This window comes from Delphinapterus leucas, chromosome 19 (genome assembly GCF_059928025.1).
Source record: "Delphinapterus leucas isolate spDelLeu-1000000601 "Yukka" chromosome 19, BTC_Dleu_Yukka2, whole genome shotgun sequence".
Lineage (NCBI taxonomy): Eukaryota > Metazoa > Chordata > Mammalia > Artiodactyla > Monodontidae > Delphinapterus > Delphinapterus leucas.
This window is the reverse complement of record NC_143147.1, coordinates 52,673,692-52,697,506: the sequence shown is the minus strand read 5'-3', so window position 1 is coordinate 52,697,506 and position 23,815 is coordinate 52,673,692. Positions and strand designations below refer to the sequence as shown.

The following is a 23,815-nucleotide window of genomic DNA, read 5'->3' as shown; positions in this document are numbered from 1 at the left end:
CTCTATTCACTGCTCAGAACTGTATTCCGCTTGGACTGGGGGTTAGGTGCAGCAGAAGGTAACAAAGGAATAGAAGATACACACACTTTCTCCAAAAAATTACATTCCATTTGACTCTCTCAGGGCAGGGTAAGAGCCCTTTTTCCATCATGCGACTTCTGTCAACTACTCTTTTCAAAAGCAGGGAAGTCCTGCTACCTCTCCTATGTGTTTTATGTATTTTGGCTAAGGGAGCTGTAGGGCTAGGTGGGGTGCTCAGGAAGGTCAAAGGGTGGAAAAATCTGATTCATAACCCACACACAGACAGTGAGGGGAGGGAGGGAGGGAGGGAGGGAGACGCAAGAGGGAAGAGATATGGGAACATATGTATATGTATAATTGATTCACTTTGTTGAAAAGCAGAAACTAAAACACCATTGTAAAGCAATTATACTCCAATAAAGATGTTAAAAAAAAAAAAAGTGAGGGTCAGGGGCAGTATAAATTACCAATTTCCTTATTTTTAAAAAGGAAACTGAAGCCCAGAGAGCTGTAGTCGATTTGGATCAACTTTGGTCTCTTGGGAAATACTTCTCTCAAATGATCGCTTGAAAATGCCACATTATTAGCAGTCTTTGGCCCTTTGGGTCTAAGGTTCTCTCTGTCCCAAGGCTGCAGGCCCCTTGCTGTTCCTTGGGTCAAAGGTCGCTTCAGAGGTCGTTCCTTTCACCACCGCCCCTCAGTTTTGTTTTTTGTAGCACTGGTTAATTTTTAAAATTATGTTATTATATTACCTGATTATCCTCACTGGAATGTAAGCCCTATGAGAGAAGGGATCTTTCCTGTCTCGTGCGCCGTTTAATCCTCAGGGTGAACCTGGGATTCGAAACTAAGTCTGACTCCAAAATCCGCGCTTTCAGCCACTACATTATGCTGCTATTTGGTGAAGAAAGCAGAGGATGGGCTTCTGCGTTTTCAGGCAAGCAAGAGCGCAAAAAGAGATACCCTACTGGGAGAAGGGAGCAGGTTGAAAACATCCGGCTCTAGGAGCGCAGCGCCCTCTCGTGACCTTTCTCTCCGGAAGCGTTTGCAGCCCTCTGGCGCGAGTGCGCACGCGCGGCCGCCGGGGTCTCTCTCTCTCTCTCTCTGGGTCGCGCGCGAAGCGGGGACGTGAGGGAAGGTTCCGCCTCCAGGGTAGAAAGGCGCCTGCGCCGGCGGTGCTCCGGTCGGGACGCGCATATCTCGCTTCCTCCCTCCCTGACCTGTACGCGGGTGGGCGTGGGAGGAGGCGGGGAACACTGGAGGGGAGCGAGGGGGCGGGTGTCGCGGGAGGGAAGGAGCGAACCGGAGAGCGTCGTCCTGAGAGGAGTGAAGGCGGCAAAATGGCGGACCGCTTCTCCCGCTTCAACGAGGACCGAGACTTTCAGGTAAACACGGGCGTCGCCGAGGTCCGGGGAAGGCGCTGGCCGAGCCGGAACCTCCTCATCCCCCGCTCCCAGCTCGCTTTCTCTCCGGGGTCTGCTCCGGCTTCCGAAACGGCTCCCTTTTCTCCCTCCTCTGATTCCTCAAGGGGCCTCCCGGTTTGAGGCGAGGCCGCATCTCCTCTCACCCCGTATCCTCTTACCTCTTTACCTCAGGCCGCCGGGTTTACGGCCTCGGCCTGTTCGGGCTGCGGGTTTGGGAGCCCCAGCCTGGCTGCTGGGGGTGGGAGGAGGGCTGTGCTGCCCTCGGGTGTGCCCAGCGTGTTGCGGGCGCTGGGCTGCCTCCCAGGGGACACGGCGGTTGGGTTGGGGTGGGAGGGCGGGCTTGGGGCGAGTGTTGCTGAGACCGGGGCTCCCGAACCCCTGGATTTTGCTCGCACGGCTCTTCTTGGGGTCCTTCCCCCTCTTTCCTCATTGTAACAGATGAATCCCTTTCATTGTCTATTCTTCCATATTCTCACCCGGAGAAAGAGGGCTTTAGTTATCAGACGCCTCCTTGGTTAGTCAGACATTGAGATTTCTCCGGGCGTGAATGTTGCTGTTGTCGTTAGACCATTAAATGGGCTTGGAAAACAGTAAGTTTCAGGATGATGGTCGATGTAAGCTTAGCCCTAAATCCTACCTCGAGAGATTTGTAAGAAGCGTCCTGATAATGGACTACAAGCAGGTGATGACTAGTACCAAAAGCTTGATTTTTCTTTCTTCAGTTGCAGACGTTGTATGGAAAAATGTCCTTGCCATGGCAAGCATTATTGAGGAAAAAATTAAGGCCAAATTAGAACAACACGTCTTTCGGCTGTTTCGAATACCTTCCAGTTAAGCATTGTTACCGCAGCAGTTTCGGGTACTAAAAGGGATTTAGTAGAGATGGGCTTAAAATACATCCTCAATCTCAAAGAAACCACTGCATTACTACCGCATATCCTGGCAACAGCAGTTTGGGTCAGGGGATGCCGAACTCAAATTATTATCCCGCTGCAGATCTTTCTCAGAGTAACACGGGAATACACGGGATAGGTTTCGGAAGGCAGTTTGAAGGCTTTGAATTCTCCGAGATGTTTGGGTTGGTAAATAAACAGGTAAAACAGTTAAGCCAACGCTGTTAACAATCTGGTGCCTAGAACGCTTATGAGAAGTTTTGCAGCAGTGAAGGATCTGGGGCTGTTGAAAAGCCTTGTGATCACGCGGCTGCTGATAGCTGCAGCACAACACGGGATCTCAAGGTGTTTAAGGCTATAATGCAGGTCCTGGGAAGTTGGAAGCCATCAGTTCATATTAGCCACTTGAACCCTGGGATAGGTGGTTTTTTGTTTGTTTGTTTTAGGGAGCACCATAAAACATGAGTAGGCTGCAAGATGTGTGGGATTTATTGGTAGTTTTTTAAGGAGACATGTTGGTAACTAAAATCCTCAAGTGCTTTTCAGAGGAGAGAATTTGAGGATCACTTAATAAAATTGAAAATAAATAATATGGACAACTAAGTTTTGAGGGGAAATGTTTGTCAACCACAGGATTTCAGCAGTCAAACAAACAGGATTTGCAGGGCCTTGAAAGATTTTGAAAACTGGGGAGCAGAGTATGAATGCCGTCACCTGAAAAAACTGAGAAAGCCTCTACTTTTTCAAGTAAGATGACTTTCTCTTTTGATGCTGTAGTTGCGTTTATATAAGATCTGCTTTTGGTTGCTTGGTAGTCCTTTGAAGATACTACATATATTTTATGCACTGCTTTTATATTGGAATACCCAATTCCTGCTGTATTGGGTCAGCCAGGTAAATATTGGTATTTAAAATTCGGATGTCCCAGCATTATGGATAAATAGGGCATTGGTAATGAAAAACTTTTAGACAATTACAGGATAATAAAACTTCTGTAAATTATTGTGCTAACATTAAAAAAATCATTCATTTAAAAATACTTAAAAGTACTGTTTTCTGGATGTTTTAATAAAAGGGAAAATATAGATTGATTTTCATTAATGATGTCATTTGATTTAGTTATTGGAGAGAAGACATAATAGGATGCTCCTGCATATAGTATATCTGAAACGTTGTTCAAGGTCAGGTTATTCAAAATTAACTGTGGCCTTCTTTTAAGGCTTTAAGTGATAAATGAGGTGAAGCTAGTAAGTACACTTGAAAACAGATCCAAAGTAGGTTTCCAGACACAGTGCACAGATCCTGTTGCTTTAAACAGATCTTTTTCTAGTACTGGAAATTTTTCTGTGCACCTTCTCTGGTAAGTTCTAGATGATTATCATTTTCTTTGCCTTTAATTTGGCAAGATAATTTAGAATTTCACTCTTTGCCAGTTTACCATCAAGTGCAAATTTTGGGGAGTTTGAATACTGTCTCTTGAATTTAGTATGGAGTCAGAGGTGGCTTCACTATTAGATTTTGTGAACACTTAAAGTTTCAAAGGTGTCTTGTATAATATAGTGAGGAGCTTAACTGGTATGCCACTTGAAGCACTTATGAATATAAAGAGTAATTATTATCAGGGACATATGTTTGAAAACATTTGATAACTTCATTTTAATAAACAGGTACTATTCTATGAGCTTTATGTGTGTTATCTCATAATCTTCACAATAACTGTAGGAGGTAGGCACTATTACTCTCATTTTCAAATGAGGCAGCTCAGGCACAGATAATTAAATAACTTGGCCAAGTATACGCAGCTGGTAAATGGCAGAACCTGGATTCAGACTTTGGCTTTTTGACTTTTGAACCTGTGCCCATGACCATTATCTCTACTGGCAATTATGTATTTTATATAACTGTAATCGAGTCATCAAATGTGTAGGATAAACTTATAGGTCACAAAGAATAAATGAGCTTTTAGACAGGTGATACAATTACAGTTTTTACTCCGTTCCGTTTTGTGCAGATCTGTTCCTCGTTGGTCTCCCAAGGCTTCTAGGGAGGCTCCTGACAGTAATAAGTTACACCTTGTTGTACAGGATATATTGTTAACTTGTTTTAGTTCAGACATTCTTTTGTGTACTCCTTTTAAGTGGTATTTTATCTTTGGAAGTCTTTGTGATTTAGGCTGATGTATTTATTTTTTTAATGTTTTAAGAGTTTTAACTACTCCTTTAAGAATCTGACCTCAATTTCTGAATGAGACATGACTTCTGCCTACGTTTACCAGATTAAGGCATACTTGTTCACAGATTGAAATGTTACACAAACTAATGGAAAATAACATAGTATAATTTACAATATAGATGTGTTCAGCACTTTGAACTACAAGTTCACTAAAGAAAGTATTATTTGTACAGTGATGTACAGCTATGAGGTGTACACACTGCTTAGCGTTTAGTGGTTGCGCGGCATTGATGATGATGCAGCTGAATGTTAGTGAGGAAATGTTCTTCAGCTTGCGTACCTGCAGAGGACTGGTGATTTAGAGTAGCCTCTCATTTCTTCTTGTTCTGAATGTATTCTGCATTAGATTTCTAATGAAAAGGAGCTACAATAATAGATCAGTGAGTGATAATGAGAGAAACAACTATCTTAAAGGTGATAATAAAAATGTAAAAATTACCCAAGAACTTCCTATAACCTATATAGTAATCATAATGGTACACAGCAATAAGCAAGTCATGTATTACTTTTATGTAGTATGTTTGTAGGATTCCTTTTTGTGTTTCATACATGATACCAGGATGTGACCTTCAGATAATTCTTAATTGAGACCATTAAGTCAGGAGGTTTACAGTTTTAAAGTATTTAGGTCATAGAAATATATTAATATATTTTCTGTGTGGGTCTGTGTAATAGAGTTGGCATTCTAATGCAGGCATGCCAGAGATCACACATGGGCAAGTGTTCTAATCTCTGTTTCCTGTGTTTCCTATCATCTGAAAGATGCCACTAGCTATGAAAATCATTGTCAGCTTTGCTTGGGAGACTGAAACTTACGCAAAATCATTACTGTTTCGTTTCCCATATACATTATGATAGGTGGAAAGGATTGGAACCAAGGCTGTACAAATTTCAAAATACTGATGATGAATTGGCATGATTATTATTAGCAAATGCAAAATTATTGGTTAGTATATTCTCAAGGGATCAAGAGTGGCCAAAGAAAGGTCAGCATAAATGAAAGCTCCCTGGTGGTGATTTGAAGGGTAGAGGGTATATATTTAAGGCAAAAGGCACTTAAAAACGTGGGGCATATTAAGGAATAACATCATAGAGACACTTATAATTTGCGTTGAAGGGAGGATGGGGTTGGCGAGAAGTGTGATCATAGGGCTTCATGTGATGGTACCCTTATTTATTTGTTTTCAAAGTAGGCATGGAAGACCAAGAAGAAACAAATAAGATCTAGACAAATATATCGTTAGGCTGAGTGCCGTCAAAATTATAGAAAAATAGGTGTCCCTGTTGTATTCCTTCCTTTTAGTCTGTATGTGTCACAGAATTCTCATTAAAGGACTGCGAAGGATTCTTTTATCACGTTTTCTCAGGTCTTTAAGTTATATAACCAGAACTAAAGTTTGTGACTTAAATTTTTTTTTTAACGTATATAATTAGCTATCCTGATTGTGCTGCTTCATTGCTGAGATAATTTCCATATAAATTCAGTCTATTTGGGTACATGATAAAATGAATAAAGAACAGTCTGTTTTCTTGATGTGGTCAAGATTACCATTTTTGGAAAAGTTGTAGAAGTTCATGAAATCTTGAATTATGGATTTGAAACCCATGTAGAGGTTTCATTTTTGTTCTTGTGATTTAATAAGTTTCTAATATTTTATTAATGAAAATGGATTCCAGCTTGAGGTAGACATCCAGTTCTTGAATTCTATTCAAATTCCTTCCTGAAACAACTTGGTACTTTTGCTTGTATGCCTGGCATTCTCTTTTCATATTAGCATTGCCATTTAGTATTAAGTGAAAGCTGACTCATGGCAATTACCAAAGGAATTACAAATGACCACCACAAATCCTGAAAGAAGGCATTGATTTGATATTGCAGTGAATACCAGAAGATGTTGTAATGATTTTCCAGTTATAAAAAATGAATTGTCCATTTAACTTGGAAGTCTAACCAAATGTGCTTAATTCATATTGTATTAATCAGTGCAAAAAATTAAATATGCTCAGGCTGAATATACCGTGTTGTCATTCTTACACAAAATGATATCTTTGGGATTTAACATACACTTAGTATTTTATACTAATTTAGGAATGTATGGGGAAAAAGTATAGCTAAAGTTGGTTTGGCATTGTACATAGGTTAATAGCACACAATGTTTTAGTAAGTGCTATAGAGAGTAAGAAATTAAAGTTAGGACCCAAAACCACGAGTTTCCTGTTTCTTGCCTTAATTCTTCTTTTTACTGACAATCTTAGGGTAAGATAAATCTTGTGTTTTGTGTCAGTCAAGCAACCAGAAAGTTATCTTTGTAATATTACATTTACTCTCATCTCATGAGGTTCCAATTATTTTTTGCCATCCTTGCCACTCTTTAGCAATTACATTGATTTCGAGAGGGAATTTCAATTCATTGCTGTGTTTTATAGAACTGAAATACAAAATAGCTCTCCAGGTTTAAAGCTGTAATAGAGAAAAGTCATCGATCATGGTGTTTTTTTTTTTTTTAAAAATAAATTTATTTATATATTTTTGGCTGTGTTGGGTTTTTGTTGCTGCGCGGGGGCTTTCTCTAGTTGTGGCAAGCTGGGGCTACTCTTCGATGCAGTGCGCGGGCTTCTCATTGTGGTGGCTTCTCTTGTTGTGGAGCAGGGGCTCTAGGCACGTGGGCTTCAGCAGTTGTGGTGCACGGGCTTAGTTGCTCCGTGGCATGTGGGATCTTCCCAGACTAGGGCTTGAACCCATGTCCCCTGCATTGGCAGGTGGATTCTTAACCACTGCGCTGCCAGGGCAGTCTAGTCATGTTTTGTATCTGACATTTTAAATAATGATTGTTGGAAAAGTCAGTGTTCGTATCTCATGGTTCATGTAATAGTATTTTTCCAGAGTTGATGAGAGAAGAACAGCTTAATTTTTCACCCTCTTTATAGGCAGTACTGATAAAAAATCAAGAAATTAATTTGATACTTTAGGTCTTGACTATAGAAGAAACTAAAGCTGATGCTTGTGGATTATATGCTGTAGTGTCAATAATTTCTCTTGTTGCTATGAGTAAAATTATGGAGTATTTTTAAAGAAGGGGCAAAAGTGGTTGAAAATTTAATTGGTTTAATACTACTTTAGGGTATCATCTGCACGAGAGATGCAAAGGAGTTTATTTACTTCAAGAATATTTTTTAGAATATAAGCTAATTTTAAAAATTGTTAAAACAATATTTGAATAGGGGTTGTACTAAGAATAGTATGTATGATTATGTGGCGGAGTTGGTTAAGAAGTGTTTTTCAAGGAGCTATTGTTTTAGCTGGAGAGATAACAAAAGTAATAATATTAAGTTTATTACACACAAGACTAGCATGATTATCACATGAATAGTATTATAGTCAATAAATGCAAAACCCTAAGGAAAAGAGAGAGCCCTTAAAATGGAATAATTAGGTGTGCCTTTATGAAGAAATTAGCATTTAAACTGGGTCTTGAAAGATGGGTTTGCATCCTTGCAAAGGAAAAGAATGGGAGGCATTCAGTTGGAGAAAATAGGGTAAAAGTATAGAAGTGGAACTAGCAGAATTGGTTTTTGTAGGACAGTGAATAAAACATTGGGAATAGGGGAAAAGTGAAAGCTGGGGATACAAAAGTAAGTTTTATTTTAATGCTGTAGGCAGGCATGTACTGGCTATTTAAGGTGTTGTTTAAGCAGGGGAATAGACATAGGAAGATTGATTTAGATACAGTTGTGTTAGATACGCTATACATACAGTTAAAGCTGTGATAACCAGTCTCCATTAACCAAAATTAATGTGAGTGGGGGCAAGGGAGTAGAGGGCGTATACAAGGGCTATGTGATTTTAAGCGTGGCAGAGAGATAAGTGAGGACTTTTGGGGTGGAGGGTAGAGAAAAAAGTTGGATCAATGGATTGTAGGTTCTGATGGGGTTTAAGAATTGTTGGAGTGGAGGTACTAGAGGGAATGAGCTGGAAGGACAGAAGGTTGTGGTTGGAGAGCACAGTGTTTGAAGTAGAGATTATGGAAGGGTTGAAATTATTAGTAATGACCATGAGAGTGAAATGGCTAAGATAGAATGGAGGTCAAGATCATTATAGGAAAGGAAGTTAGGGAACTGAGGCACCAGGGTGTTGTAAAACCATCTAACCTGGATATTAGAATGGTAATACTGTGTAGTTGCATACTGTCATGGTTTAATAAGTGCCCTTGTATACATTCTTGTCTAATTCTCCCAGTAACTCAGCAAGATAAGTAGTATAGGTAGTAAGTCTTTCATAGATGAAGAAACTGAAGATAAATTAAGTATTTGCCTAGTACAGAGCTGAGTTTTGAACTTTAATCTTCTGATTTCTTTTGTAGCATTCTTTCTGCTGTGGTACATAGTTTGGCCTCTTTTTGAGGAGATGAGTGTTGGTATTGTCTACATTATGCAAAGCATTGTTTCTCTTTAATACATAGCAGCATTTTCTACCAATTAACTAACTGGTAGGAAATAGTTGGTATGCTTGTCATTAAATTTTTTTTTTCCCAGAACCACCTCAGCTTAATTGGTTCTTCATGACTTCTTGCTTGCCTTTTTGCTGTTTATAGGCCTACCAGAAATTCCATTCCATTTCCCAAACATTTATTGAGTGCCTGTTTGTTAGCACAGCATCATAAAAAGATAAGAAAATAAGATTTTAAAAAAATTATTCCATTTTGTTAATTTGTTCCAGTAAAAGAGTAGATGGCAGAGAAGAGTGGTACTTCTACTGGGTACTGTCAAATTAGGATACCAAAAACTTATCCATGACCATTATAGCATCAAAAGTTGACTGCTGTGGAATCTAATGATGCTACTGTCAGCTACTATTTTTTGAGTAGTTTTACATGCCAGGCCACGTGCCATGGCATTTTGGAGATATTTATCTAATCTAAGTAACCATCCAAACCAGGTGGTGGTATCCTTCATTTTACGTAAGAGAAAACTGAGAAATTGAGGCCACACAGTAAACTCAGTTTTGAACCTTGTTTTCTCCTAAAATATGACTTTTCCTGTCTTTCCTGATTGTTTCAAGTATAAGATACAAATGCACTAACTTGGTTTCTAAGACTCTTAAGCATCTGGTGCCATTGTAACAGGTGTATTTCTTTTCTTCCCCCTCATTGTCCTGTTGTGCCATTTTGTAGTTTATGTTATTATCTGGACATGCTAGGCTCCTTCATTGTTTTTTGTTTTTGCATATGCTCTTACCTGTCTGGAATTCCTACTACTCATTCTTTTTTTAAAACAAATATTTATTTATTTATTTATTTGGTTGCACCAGGTCTTAGTTTCGGCAGGCAGGCTCCTTAGTTGCGGCATGCGTGTGGGATTTAGTTCCCTGACCAGGGATTGAACCCAGGCCCCCCTGCATTGGGAGCAGGGAGCCTTATCCACCACGCCACCAGGGAAGTCCCCTTACTACTCATTCTTCAAGACTCAGTTTGCTGTTGTCTCTGTCGTCTTCCCTAGGCAGAGTTAGTTGCTTCATTTTCCGTGCTCCCACAGCACTTTGGTCATATTTCAGTAACAACACTTTTATTAGTAATAGTAGTAGCTAACAGTACAGAGTGCTCTCTGTTAGGTACTGTGGTATACATTATTATATCATGTAATCCCCTGGTAAGGTGGGTTTTATTTTTATCCCCATTTTACAAAAGGAAAACTTAACCACTTCACACAGCTAGTGAGTCGAAGAAGTAGGTTTCAAGTAGTTTGGACCAGTTTCAGCCTTTAACCACTGTGTTGTTTTATTTCTCCTACGGTATACTTTGTAATACTTATTATAATACTTATAATTTATCTCATCTCCCTGGACGTGGAACTCCTTGAATGCAGTCTTTCTTGTTTTATTCATTTTTCTAGTATTGAGTCAGGGTCTGGCACCTACAGGTTGCTCAGGTATTTGAATTAATGGTTAAGTAGAGGCATGTATGTAGGAAGGAAAGACTTCGTAGAGTCTAAGAAGAATGTCCAGACTTGGTGGCTCAGCTACCTGCTGTGCTGTGGATTATCTAGGTTGACCTATTAGTTCTGTAACATCCTAAAGCCAGTTGAAGGATATTTCAAGTGTGGAGGTTGTCTTACGGAGAGTTATAATCTCACTTTATTTTATATTGTATATAATTTCAGCAATCTTTTAGTTGTGAGTTTCCTTTTGTGTGACACATTGTACATACACATTGTTTTTCCTTGGACTAGTGCAGAATTTTTGTCAAACGTCTAAATAGATAGACATTTATCATACCAGCCAGTGGTGAAAAATAATAAGCATTGCTATGGGTCTCAGAGGACTTCTTTTTTTTAAATTAATTAATTTATTTTTTCTATCTATTTATGTCTATCTTTAGCTGCGTTGGGTCTTCGTTGCTGCGCGCGGGCTTCAGTAGTTGTGCCACGCAGGCTCAGTAGTTGTGGCGCATGGGCTTAGTTGCTCCAAGGCACGTGGGATTTTCCCGGACCAGGGCTCGAACCCGTGTCCCCTGCATTGGCAGGTGGATTCTTAACCACTGCGCCACCAGGGAAGCCCCTCAGAGGACTTCTTAACTATTGTCTCCATATCTTTTTGAATGCCTCAAAAATTGTTTACTGACTTTGCCTGCATTTCTGAAAAAGGTCGACTTCTATGGGGTTTTAAAAAGTTCCTAATTTTTCAGTGTAATGAGTTTTTGGAAACCAGTCCTTTCTTGTTCTAGTCAAATTATCCAGAAAATTTGATATGTCAAACAGATGTACGTGTATTTTTAGATGAGTGTGTGATATGCTTATACCCTTGACTCAGTGTAATGTATTTTCAAGTTCTTAGATATTTACTGAGATGGCTTAGCCAGTTATCTTTCCTACCAGCTTACATAGAGTTAAGTTTTATAAGTGAATTTATTCTTCTGGGTTACTTACTGGCCTCAACAGTGCCTTAAAATAATAATTCATTATTTTGTAACTCTTTAAATCTCAAAACCTATGTAGTAATACTGTAGTGTGATCATCTGGAATTTACAGCTGGGGAAACAGGCCTAAACCCGGAGAGTGGTTTGGTAATCTGCCCAAGGTTATACAGCTAGCAGACAGTAATGATTTGATTTCTGGTGTCTCTGACTTCAGAGATCTTTGGCTTTACAATAATATACTGGAAGGCACTGGAAATCAGACTATATCATTAAGAAAACAGTAGTGAAGAACTGGGGTTTTTGAGGAATTGACCACAATGGTGTTTCTGTCTACTTTCTAAATTGAAATAAATTTTAAATATACTAATAAAAAAACATCAATAATCCCCCAGAATGTCCTTTTTTTTTTTTTTTTTCTGGCCAAGAGGCTTGTGGGATCTTAGCTCCCCAACCAGTGATAGAACCCGGGCCCTTAGCAGCGAAAGCGTGGAGTCCTAACCGCTGGACTGCCAGAGAAGTCCCAGAATGTCCATTTCTTTTTGGATAGGTTTTTCATCCTGAGACATTTTCTTTCTGAATTAAGATAATACTAGAATTAGTTTATTTGGAATGAGTAGGGCAGAGGGAGACAGATGAATTCTCATATTTATTTGTTGACAGAGGAGGACTGTTTTTATTCATAGATGAAATATGAAGCTGTTCTGTATGGCCCTGTCTGCTAAACAAAACTATTTTTGGTCCATGGCAGGTGGAATCAGCATCATTATACGTTTTGTATTTAGAAAGTCCAGATTATAAACAAGTATGTTATTTGAGTTGTGATGTATGACTGTGGTTAATATATACACTTGGAGACATTAGACAGTCTCTAAGGGGCTAATGGTAAATACAGTACAAAAGATAAATTTTGGTTGGGGAGATTTGGAGCAGAGAGACAGGAACATCTACAGTGTGCAGCTAAATAGGCAGAGCCAGGTGCTAAGATAGGGTTGGCATGAGTGGTACAATAAACTGCCAAAGATAAAACTTTTAAACTTGGCTCATACCTAGTCTAGATAGGAAAAGCCAGACAGGATTTAAAATCTCAGTCTGTATAATCCTTGTGTTAATAATTGATTTGACTATTCAGATCAGAACTTTGGATCTGCCGACTTTGACTGTGAGTAATATTTTTCTTTTCTTTTTTTTAAGAAATGGTATTAAATTTTAATAGTCATAGGAATATGGAAGAGACTCACCTCTTTAGGGTCTTAAATATTGTGTTTTGCTATTTGAAATTATGGGCTGTTTGTTGTGATCCTTAAAGAATTGTCCCACACTTTTCTTTAGCTCTAGTTTTCCCTATTAATTACCATATAGTTAATCACTGGAAAAGGTACAGCTGTGGGATTATGTGGATTCCGAAATTAGCACTGGTTAGCAAAAAACAAGATTATTTATATGGATAAATTTAGGGCAACCCCTGTCTCTATTTATATTTAAATGATCACTACAGCTAAATTTGTAATGAGAAGTTTCCACATTTGTCCTGTGCTTGGAAGCAGAATCCTTGACCTGTAAGGAACTAGAGCTACCATGTACTTTAATGACACGCAGGTCAGTCAGTTTCTATTCATTTGTAGTTAGACCTACCACAAGTTGATACTTTTTTGAGAGAAGAAGCAGTTGAAAGAAAGTCAGCTGGGTGTATGTATACATGTGTGTGCATTTAAAAATCTTTGACACATTTTTTGGTGTGTGCGTGTCTGATCTTTTTGAACTTACATTTCTGATCAGCATAAATGAAAAACTATATTTGAATTCTGAAAGCAGGTAATATTTAGAAAGGAAGAGTTGATTTAGACAATGGAATAAGTGTTCAAAGCAGTCATCATTGAAACCAAATTTTAAGAATGCTCTAACATAGGATCTGTGAATTTTCACTAGGGTGACCCAGTGTTTGGTTTATGCTTCTTGTCCTGGCTAATCAATAACGATTGGCACTCCCTTTTACTCTCAGAGTGCCCTGGTTTGTATGATACGATCATTTTACCTCCAACGGGATTTGAGAGATCTAAATGTGGTTTTGAAAGCAGGGTAAAGCAGAAAGAATTACTTCTCTTCAAATCCCTGTTGAGGTCTTCAGATAATCGGATGCTATACTGACTATTTTTGGAAAGAAGGATCTTAGTAAGTTCATCTGAATGACTTGAAAAAAATTTTTGTGGGGGAGAGAGGCAAGAAATAAAATATTATCATCATCATCATCGCTACTACTATCATAGTTTGTGCCGTGGGAGTTTGAAATCACTTTTTATATCCCTTCCTTTGTTCTTCATTTTGCTTTTCTAGTACGACATTCAGAAGGGACAGAAGGATTCAGAGTGAAAAGTTAAACCACTTAACCTCAAAGACAACCACTATTTCCAATTATATGTGGGTTCTTTCAGAGTTACTTAATATATACAAGCATTCTCCATTCTACCTTTCCAACGGTAGCATGCAAGCACATTTTTCAGCACTCTAATTGTTTTCTCATAATAATATGCTTTCAATAATAATAACTAAAAGATTTTTGTTTTTATTTTAAACTAATTTATTTTAAACTTATTTTAGACATATGGAATGGTCCCAAAAATAGTATAGAGGGTTTTGGTATATCACTCATCCAACTTCTCCTGCTACAGTATTTGTACAATAACCATAATATAATTATCAAAACTAGGAAATTAACATTGGTAAAATAATATTAACTAAACCATAGAGCTTATTTGAATTTTACTACTTTTTCTACTGATGCCCTTTCTCTGTTCCAGAATCCCATCCAGGATTCCACATTGATTACATTTAGCTATTCTTTGTCTCCTCTAATGTATAATACATCCTCAGTCTTTCCGTGTCTTTTGTGATAACTAGGTTTTTTGTTGTTTTTTTTTTTTAATTTTTATTTGGAGTATAGTTGATTTACAGTGTTGTGTTAGTTTCAGGTGTACAGCTATACATATACATATATCCACTTTTTTTTTTTAAAGATTCTTTTCCTATATAGGCCCTTACAGAGTATTGAGTAGAGTTCCCTGTGCTATACAGCAGGTTCTTATTAGCTATCTCTTTTATATATTGATAACTACGTTTTGACTAACATAGGGAATATTATTTCAGAATTATGGAGGCAAGCTTATTTTTTTAAATCTTTGGGCTTTGTATGGGAATGTAGTGGAAGGAATATGAGACTAAGAATCAGAAGCCTTTGTGAATTTGTGACAATCTCTGTATCCGTTTATGTATCAGTTCTCTTGTTTGTAAAATAGTGATGATAAAAAAAAATCCCCTAAATTCAGCTGATTCCCAGATCCCGTATTGAGTATCTCATGAGCTTATCCTAATAACCTTAGGATAAGGTTTCTAAAGGTATTTTATAAAGCTAAAAGAAGCTGTACATGTCTGTGTGTATGGAGTGGTATTGACCCTTCCCAAAACTTTTTTTTAAAAATAAACCTTTTATTTTAGTACAGTTTTAGATTTACAGAAAGATTGCTAAGGTAGTACAGAGTTCATATATATACACATAACACCTCATATACTTTGAGCCCATTTTCGCCTGCTGTTAACATTTTACATTAGTATGGCATATTTGTACTAAAGAGCCAATATTGATATATTAGCAGTAGTAGTAGTAGTAGCATTTGGCCGCACCAAGAGGCATGTGGGATCTTAGTTCCCCAACCAGGGAATGAACCCGCGCCCCCTGCATTGGAAGCGTGGAGTCTTAACCACTGGACTGCCAGGGAAGTCCCTTAATACATTATTATTAACTTTATTCAGATATCCTTAGTATTCCCCTAATGTCCTTTTTCTATTCCAGGATCCCATACAGGATATCACATTACATTTAGTTGTCATGGCTCCTTAGACTCTTCTTGACATTGAGCAAAAATTTAGTTAATGTTATAATTGTCATTAATTTTGAGTAATTAATACTTAATAAGTATTTCAGTTTATCATAAGTACCTATATATATTCTCTAGCTCAGTGGGGCCCTATGCTTATGTTTATTGTATATTTGTTTAATCTTCTAAAGCAAACCCTTTGACTTGTACGTTTGTGTTTGGGGCATTGTTAGATAAATTTATGACTTACTTGATATAAAAGCCTTCATTAGGAGCATGGATCCAAAATTTAACGTTGTTCCTATAGGTAAGAAAGATTTGCTTTAAATGATCTGTTTCGGGGGAAACAAGGGACTGCTTGCTTCCTTTGCTAAAGAAAAAGGAAGAGTTTCATATATCTTCTTTGACCACCTTCATGCCCAACAAAAATATAGTCCTTCTTAACTCTTCTTTGAGGAAGGAGCTATCTAGTCTTCAAGGCAATTCCCTCCAAATCTCCATTGTCTTTGATCTTTTCCAGCTCCCCCTTTGTTTTCTGTATATTTGGTCCTCCTCCCCACCTCCTTAAAAAAAACTTAATAAACAGTTTTAAAAAGCATATCTTACTATACTACTCTCTTTCTTAAAGACCTCTACTAGCTGCATATAGTGTAAATCATAGATCAGAGAATAAATCCTGTGCTCTACAAAGCCAGCCTTATACTTTTCAGTAGAAGAGTCTCCACACTCCACCTGCACCTGGCTATGATCCAGCCCTCTTCCGCTTTGAAGTCTTGCTTGATACTCCTAGTCTGTGCTCCCCCAGCTCTTCATTTACATCTCTGTTATGGCACTTAACCATATTGTAATTCACTGTTTAGCTGTTTCCTTCTCCATAAGGCATATTCCTTAAGTCCAGGCACTCTTTCTTTATCTATGTGTCCTGTGCCAGAACACTTCCTAGTAGATGACAAAAAATTAGTGAATATTACGTGTTGGGTTAGAATAACATGTCCTTTTATGTAAATAAAGAGAGAAGAGGCTTGTTTATACAAGATGATTTTTTAACTGTTGTAAGGACTCAGTATTTCCACATCCTTGCCCTTGTCCCTTAATTTTTTCAGTCTTTTGAAGGTGATTTGTGGGATTCCCTGGTTGTCCAGTGGTTAGGACTCAGTGCTTTCATTGTGGTGGCCTGCGTTCAGTCCCTGGTCAGGGAACTAAGATCCCACAAGCTGCGTGGTGTGGCCGGAAAAAAAAAAAAAAAAGGTGATTTGCACTGTTCAAATTATGCCCTTAATGGGGTGTTTTTTGTAAAATACTTTTTCCCAGACATTCTGTTAGACTCAACTTGTAGGTAGAACTTTAATCTTATACCTAGATATAGCATGTAGTCCAATAGCCTCTTGTCACAGGTAAGGAAGCTTTGTGCTAATAACGTCTTTAATTTTTTAGAACATTGTGCCCCCTTTATTAAAATGTATTATTAAAAACAGTAATACAGGGAGTTTTCTGTGTGTGTGTGCTTGAGGCAGGAGGGGTGCACTCCTGCTGCACTGGCTACAGGAGTTGGGGGGTGAGCTTGGCGGTGACGTGGTGCCCTCACATGACTGGGAGCTGCAGAGCAAAGCAGCCTTCATCCCTCCAGGGAAAGTGGAGCAGGTCTGTGGGTATAAGTGTTGCGGCAGTGCACTGGTGGCGAAAATCGGAGAAGCAAGAGACAGCAAGGATAGGCCTAGGAAAATGAAGAAATGGAGCAGCCCATGCAGAATGGAGAGGAAGACCCCCCCTTTGGGAGGGGGCGAACGCCACCAGCCAGCAGGAAATAATACACAGGGAAAGGCTCTCCGAGTTGCCTGTAATTTCCAGTGGGCCATACCCAGTAGACAGGTCAGTGATGGGATGGGTGGAGATGGAAATGTGAATGGACGGGATGAGAGAAATCAGGAGAAAACTTAGGGAGCTGCAGTTGAGGAATTGTCTTTGTATACTTGTAGGGGAGCTCTCTAATCACCATGACCATCATGTGAATTTTGCCTTATGCCTTGACTCCTGCCATTTCCCTTGAGATTAATACTGTGATTCCCAATGTTGTTTTCTTTTTCCTTTCATTTTCCTGATATGCCTTTACTGATCCGTTTGCTGTGAACCTTATGTAATTTCCATGTGTCAGGTGTTACCAGCTTCTAATTAGAGATTGCCTTGGCACCCAATCTAAGTTTTTCTGTCAACAGTACAGTTTCACCCATTCGCCTGGAAAAATGTAAAGTTAATAAAGCAATTAAAAAGCTTCTAAAAAAGCAAAAAAAAAACAAACCCCCCAAACGAAAACAGAACAAGTAGCACAAATATAAAAGTGGATACTGTTTAAAAGTTCAGGCTACATTGTAACAAAGTGAAAAGTGAAAGAAAGTGCTGCATTCTCCATTTCATTTCTTAGAGGTAATCATTGTTATCAGTTTTACAATTTTTTAGTCAGTTTTTTTAAAAATAAATTTATTTATTTATTATTTATTTTTGGCTGCGTTGGGTCCCCGTTGCTGCGTGCAGCTTTCTCTAGTTGCGGTGAGCGGGGGCCACTCTTCATTGTGGTGCGCAGGCTTCTCACTGCAGTGGCCTCTCTTGCTGCGGAGCTCGGGCTGTAGGCGTGTGCGCTTCAGTAGTTGTGGCTCACAGGCTCTAGAGCGCAGGCTCAGCAGCTGTGGCGCATAGGCTTAGCTGCTCCGTGGCATGTGGGATCCTCCTGGACCAGGGCTCGAACCTGTGTCCCCTGCATTGGCAGGCGGGCTCCCAACCACTGCACCACCAGGGAAGCCCTGTAGTCAGGTTTTAAAATGGACATACTGTTTTGAAGAAATGCTTTAGAAAGTTTGACTACGGGTTTACTCAAGTTATTAACTTTTTTTGTTGCTACTTATAAAAAAAATATAGACTTTATTTTTTAGAGCAGTTTTAGATTCACAGCAAAGTTGAGCTCAAAGATCAGAGTTCCCATATATCCATTCCCCCCTTCACATCAACTGTCATCAGCAATTCCCACCAGAGTGGTACATTTGTTACAAGAGGTAAACCAACATTGACAAATGATTATCAACCAAGGTTGTAGTTTACATTAGGGTTCACTCTTGGTGTAGTTCAGTGGTTTTGACAAATGTAGTATAATGACATGTATCCACCATTATAGTATCATACAGAACAGTTTCACTGTCCTAAAAATTTCCTGTGCTCCATCTATTTATCCCTTCTTCCCCTTTAAGCCCCTGGCAACCACTGTTTTGTTTTGTTTTTTTGTTTGTTTTTTTTAACTGTTTCCATAGTATTGCTTTTTCCAGAATGTTACATATTTGGAGTCATAACAGTATTATAACCTTTCAGGTTGGTGTCTCTCACTTAGTATTAATAATATGTATTCAAGATACCTCTGTATCTTTTTGTGGCTTGATGGTTCATTTCTTTTTAGCGCTGAATAATATTCTATTGCATGGATGTACCACAGTTAATCTGTTCATCTATTTGACATCTTGGTTGTTTCCAAGTTATAGCAATTATGAATAAAACTACTATAACTGTCATGTGCAGGATTTTGTTTGATATAAGTTTTAAACGCATTTGGATACCAAGGAATGCAATTGCTGGATCGTGTGGTAAGGCGGCTATGTTTAGTTTTGTAAGAAACTGCCAAACTATCTTCCAGAGTATTATTTTGCTTTCCCACCAGCAGTGAATGAGAATTCCTGTTGCTCCCACATCCTTTCTAGCATTTGGTGTTTTCAGTGTCTTGGATGTTAGCCATTCTAATATGTAGTGGTATTTCATTTTAACTTGCAATTCCCTAACGAAATAAGATGTTGAGCATCTTTTCATATACTATTTGCTCTATGTATATTTTCTTTGGTGAGGTATCAGTTTAGATATTTTGCTCAGTTTTTAATTGAGTTGTTTTCTTATTGTTTGAGTTCTTTGTATATTTTGGATAATAGCCCTTTATCAGATGTGGTTTTTTTGCAAATATTTTGTCCTGATTTGTGCCTTGTCTTCTTATTCTCTTGACAGTGTCTTTCACAGAGCAGAAGTTACACATTTTAATAAAGTCCAAACTTATCAATTATTTCTTTCATGTATCATGCCTTTGGTGTAGTATGTAGAAAGTCAATACCAAACCCAGGGTCACCTAGATTATTGCTAGCTTTTACTTGATTTTCATGTCATCACGTTTATTTTGGTGGTAGATGAAAGATGTTTTATGTTTCACCACCAAGGATTATTGGCTTTGTGGTTAACATTTTGCTTTTGTGGAAATTGATGGTAATTATGTTTTTGTAGTAACAAATTTTAAATGTCAGCCTTTTTTTTCCTATAGGGTACATTTAATTCAGTTTAAATCTGCAAATTCGTGGAATTTTAGACCAAGAAACAACATAAAAGAGTGTCTAGTTCAAATTCTTCATTTTATAAATGAGTACAGAATGGATGAGAACTATAACATGATTTGTATGAGATCAAACAGCAAATTAGTAATAAAAATAGGACTTAGGGCTTCCCTGGTGGCGCAGTGGTTGAGAGTCCGCCTGCCGATGCAGGGGACACGGGTTCGTGCCCCGGTCCGGGAAGATCCCACATGCTGCGGAGCGGCTAGGCCCGTGAGCCATGGCCACTGAGCCTGCGCGTCCGGAGCCTGTGCTCCACAACGGGAGAGGCCACAACAGTGAGAGGCCCGCGTACCGCAAAAAAAAAACAAAAACAAAAAACTAAACTTTAGATGTTTGTCAGATGTTTTTCTTCAGGTATGCTTACCAGCTCCTGTCACAATTAACACTGCTTAATTCTTGTCCACATAGTCTTACACAGTCTTTTTGATTTTTTCCCCTTCCATTTAATTTCAAATTAACATATTTCTATATAGTTTTAAAACTTTTGTGATGACTCCCTAATTGTTGCATTAATAAAATAGTATTAGGCTCTTCCCCTGTTGGACATTAGTTTCTACTTTTTAAAATATAAAAGAAGTGTTACGGTGAATATCATCTGCAATTTAAATTTGTAATAGCTGTGGAAAATGTGATATTCTTCTCCCAGTGTTCCCCCTCTTACCTTTTCCTTCTGGGAAAAAAGTCACAAAGTAACGCAGCATAACTATATTTATTTATTTATTTTTAAAACATTTTTAAAAATTATTTTTTATTGGAGTATAGTTGCTTTACAATGTTGTGTTAGTTTCTGCTGTACAGCAAAATGAATCACCTATACGTACACATATATCCCCTCTTTCTCAGATTTCCCTCCCATGTAGGTCACCACGAGCACTGAGTAGAGTTCCCTGCTCTACACAGGAGGCTCTCATCAGTTGTCTACTTTATACATAGTATCAGTAGTGTATATACGTCAGTCCCAATCTCCCAATTCCTCCCACCAGCCCCTTCCCCCTTAGCATCCATAAGTTTGTTCTCTACGTCTGTGTTATAACTATATGTATTTTTGAATCAACACTATTTTAAATACATTTCTGGGGAAATATTTTAAAATCTATTTTAAAGTGGTATTGATTCAAAAATACATATAGCTTTCATTTTAAATATTGAGAGGTAAACATAAAATGATTATGATTTCTATTAGGGTATGAGTATTAGAGTATTTAAGTATAAAATTCAAAAGAAAAAAAAACATGCAGTTAAAAACGGGGCCTCCATCTCATCTCGTCTCTTAGACACTTAGGTTTCTGAGTTAACCTCTAGAATCAGCCTCCTATGTATTCTAGAGCTGTCTATGCATGTTTTTTACTTTGTTTTATTATATTTAAAAAACTATCAGTAATATTGATTTTTATTTTAACACATGTATAGATGCAAGTAACTACCACTATAGTGTGTTTACAGAATAGGATTTAAGCTTTTTTAATGCTTAAAAAATATTTTTTTAAGGGTGGAAATGTAGAAATACTGGCTTTCCCCACCCTTTTTCAGTTTTTTAAAAAAATTAAAGTATAATTAAGATATAGTGAAATTCACCCATTTTATTTATTTATTTATTAAAAATTGAAGAATAGTTGGGGCTTCCCCGGTGGCGCAGTGGTTGAGAGTCAGCCTGCCGATGCAGGGGACGCGGGTTCGTGCCCGGGTCCGGGAGGATCCCACGTGCCGCGGAGCGGCTGGGCCCGTGAGCCATGGCCGCTGAGCCTGTGTGTCCGGAGCCTGTGCTCCGCAACGGGAGAGGCCACAACAGTGAGAGGCCTGCGTACCGCAAAAAAAAAAAAAAAAATTGAAGAATAGTTAATTTACAGTGTTGTTAGTTTCAGGTGTACAGCAAAGTGATTCAGTTATACATATAAATATTCTTTTTCAGATTATTTTCCATTATAGGTGAAATTTACCCATTTTAAATGTGTATAGTTTGTGTTTTAACAAAATGTGTCATAGGGGACTTCCCTGGTGGTCCAGTGGGTAAGACTTCACCTTCCAATGCAGGGGGCCCAGGTTCAATCCCTGGTTGGGGAACTGGATCCCACATGCATGCCGCAACTAAGAGTTCATATGCTGCATCTAAGAAGTCCCGTACAGCAACTAAGACCCGGCACAGCCAAAATAAATAAATAAATAGGTAAATAGATAGATAAATAAATAAATAAATATTTTAAAAAACTGTATCATAGTGTAGCCACCACCACAGTCTACAGCTCCTGTCAACCACCAGTCAGTTTTATTTTCTCTAATTTTGCTTTTTCCACATGCTATATAAACAAAATGACACAACTTCAGTATGGTTTCTTTCACTTAGCATAATGTGTTTGAAATTCATACATGTTTTTGCTTATATGAGTAGTTTTTTCCTTTATATTACTGAAAAATAGTCCATTGTACGGGTGAACCATAGTTTTTAAATCCATTTCCCAGTTGAGGGACATTTAAGTAGTTTCCAGACATTCACAGGCAGGTTTTGTGTGAACGTAGGTTTTTCCTTTTACTTGTGTAAATACCTAGGGACAGTATTGATGGGTTATTTGCTAAGTGTATGTTTAAGTTTATAAGAAACTGCCAAACTGTTTTCTAATGTGGCTGTACCATTTTACATTCCCACCAGCAATCTATGAGAGTTTCTGTGCAATTTCATCAGCACTTGATACTGGTTGTTTTTTTTTTTTAAGCTATTTTAATAGGTGCATAGTGGTATCACCTTGTGATTTTAGTTTGTATTCCCCTAATGATTAATGATGTTGAGTGCTTGCCATCTATATATATTCTTTGGTGAAATGCCTGTTTAAGTCTTTGCCTACTTTAAAACTGAGTTTTCTTATTATTGTGTTTTGAGAGTTCTTTATGTATTTTGGATACAGGTCTTTTGAGATTTGTGAATATTTTCTCCCAGTCCAGGTTTTCAATTTTTTCTTTTACAGATTGTGCTTTTGGGGTTGTATCTTAAGAAATCTTTGTCTCGCCTGAGGTCACCAAGATTTTCTCCTATATATTTCTTCTAGAAATTTTATAATTTTAGGTTCTACTTTTAGGTCTGTGATACATTTTGAGTTATATTTTTATTATGGTGTGAGGTATGGATTGAGGCTCATTTTTTTGCATATGAATACCTAGTTCTAGCACCATATGTTGAAAATACGTATTTCTCTGTTTTTGAACCTTTGTCGATCAATTAATCATAAATATTGTAAATCAACTGTACTTCAAAAAAACATAAATGTGTGGATCTTTTCCTGGACTCAAACTGTATTATTAATGCTCTTTTGTATTGTGTTAGATAGATGCAGAATGATTTGAAAACTTAGCTGTGTTTAGAATCTGGTATTTATGAACAGTAATTTGTAGGGAATTCTCTGGTGGTCCAGTGCTTAAGACTTTGCAGTTTCACTGCCGCCCCGGGTTCAATCCCTGGTCGGGGATCTAAGATCCCACATCCCGTGTGGTTCGGCCACCGAAAAAAAGATTTTGCTAATGATTCATGATCTATTTGGAAAAACTCGAGTTATTTCTCGTGTACTAAGGATGAACTGGAATGGGTTTTCCCAGATGGCATTTTCTTTTTTGTAGAATTACTTGGTAGTTCACTAATAATATCTGTTTGTTTGTGCTTTTATTATATCATTTTTGATAGTGATAAATTTGGGAGCAGTTCTTTTTTGATTTGAAACACGGTTGTCCTAAGTTAACTACTCTAAAGATTTAATTATTTTAAAAATAGTACCCAATTATTGTTGGTAGTTTGAGATTATTCTTTTTTTTTTTTTTTTTTTGCGGTACGCGGGCCTCTCACTGCTGTGGCCTCTCCCGCCGCGGAGCACAGGCTCCGGACGCGCAGGCTCAGCGGCCATGGCCCACGGGCCCAGCCGCTCCGCAGCACGTGGGATCCTCCCAGACCGGGGCACAAACCCGCGTCCCCTGCGTCGGCAGGCTGACTCTCAACCAGTGCGCCACCAGGGAAGCCCGAGATTATTCTTTTAAAATTAGATCATATCAATCTATAGAATGAAAGAGAATTATGAG

General features: G+C 38.3%; 1 protein-coding gene and 1 pseudogene across 4 annotated transcripts in view; both read left to right on the top strand.

The window, feature by feature from the left end:
- The first annotated feature begins 1,287 nt into the window (after positions 1–1,287).
- Positions 1,288–23,815, top strand: part of GPATCH8 (G-patch domain containing 8) — a 94,510-nt gene continuing 71,982 nt past the window's right edge. For 3 of the 4 annotated variants that reach the window (XM_089901305.1, XM_089901310.1, XM_089901304.1), the window contains exons 1-2: positions 1,289–1,406; positions 2,972–3,085. In XM_089901305.1, the coding sequence (XP_089757431.1) occupies positions 1,362–1,406; positions 2,972–3,085 (159 nt within the window). In that variant the 5' untranslated portion in view covers positions 1,289–1,361. Of the gene's footprint in view, positions 1,407–2,971; positions 3,086–23,815 lie in introns of all 4 variants that reach the window. The other variant, XM_089901307.1, reaches the window with a different exon arrangement.
- Positions 3,092–17,378, top strand: LOC149746773 (protein BEX3-like; annotated as a pseudogene).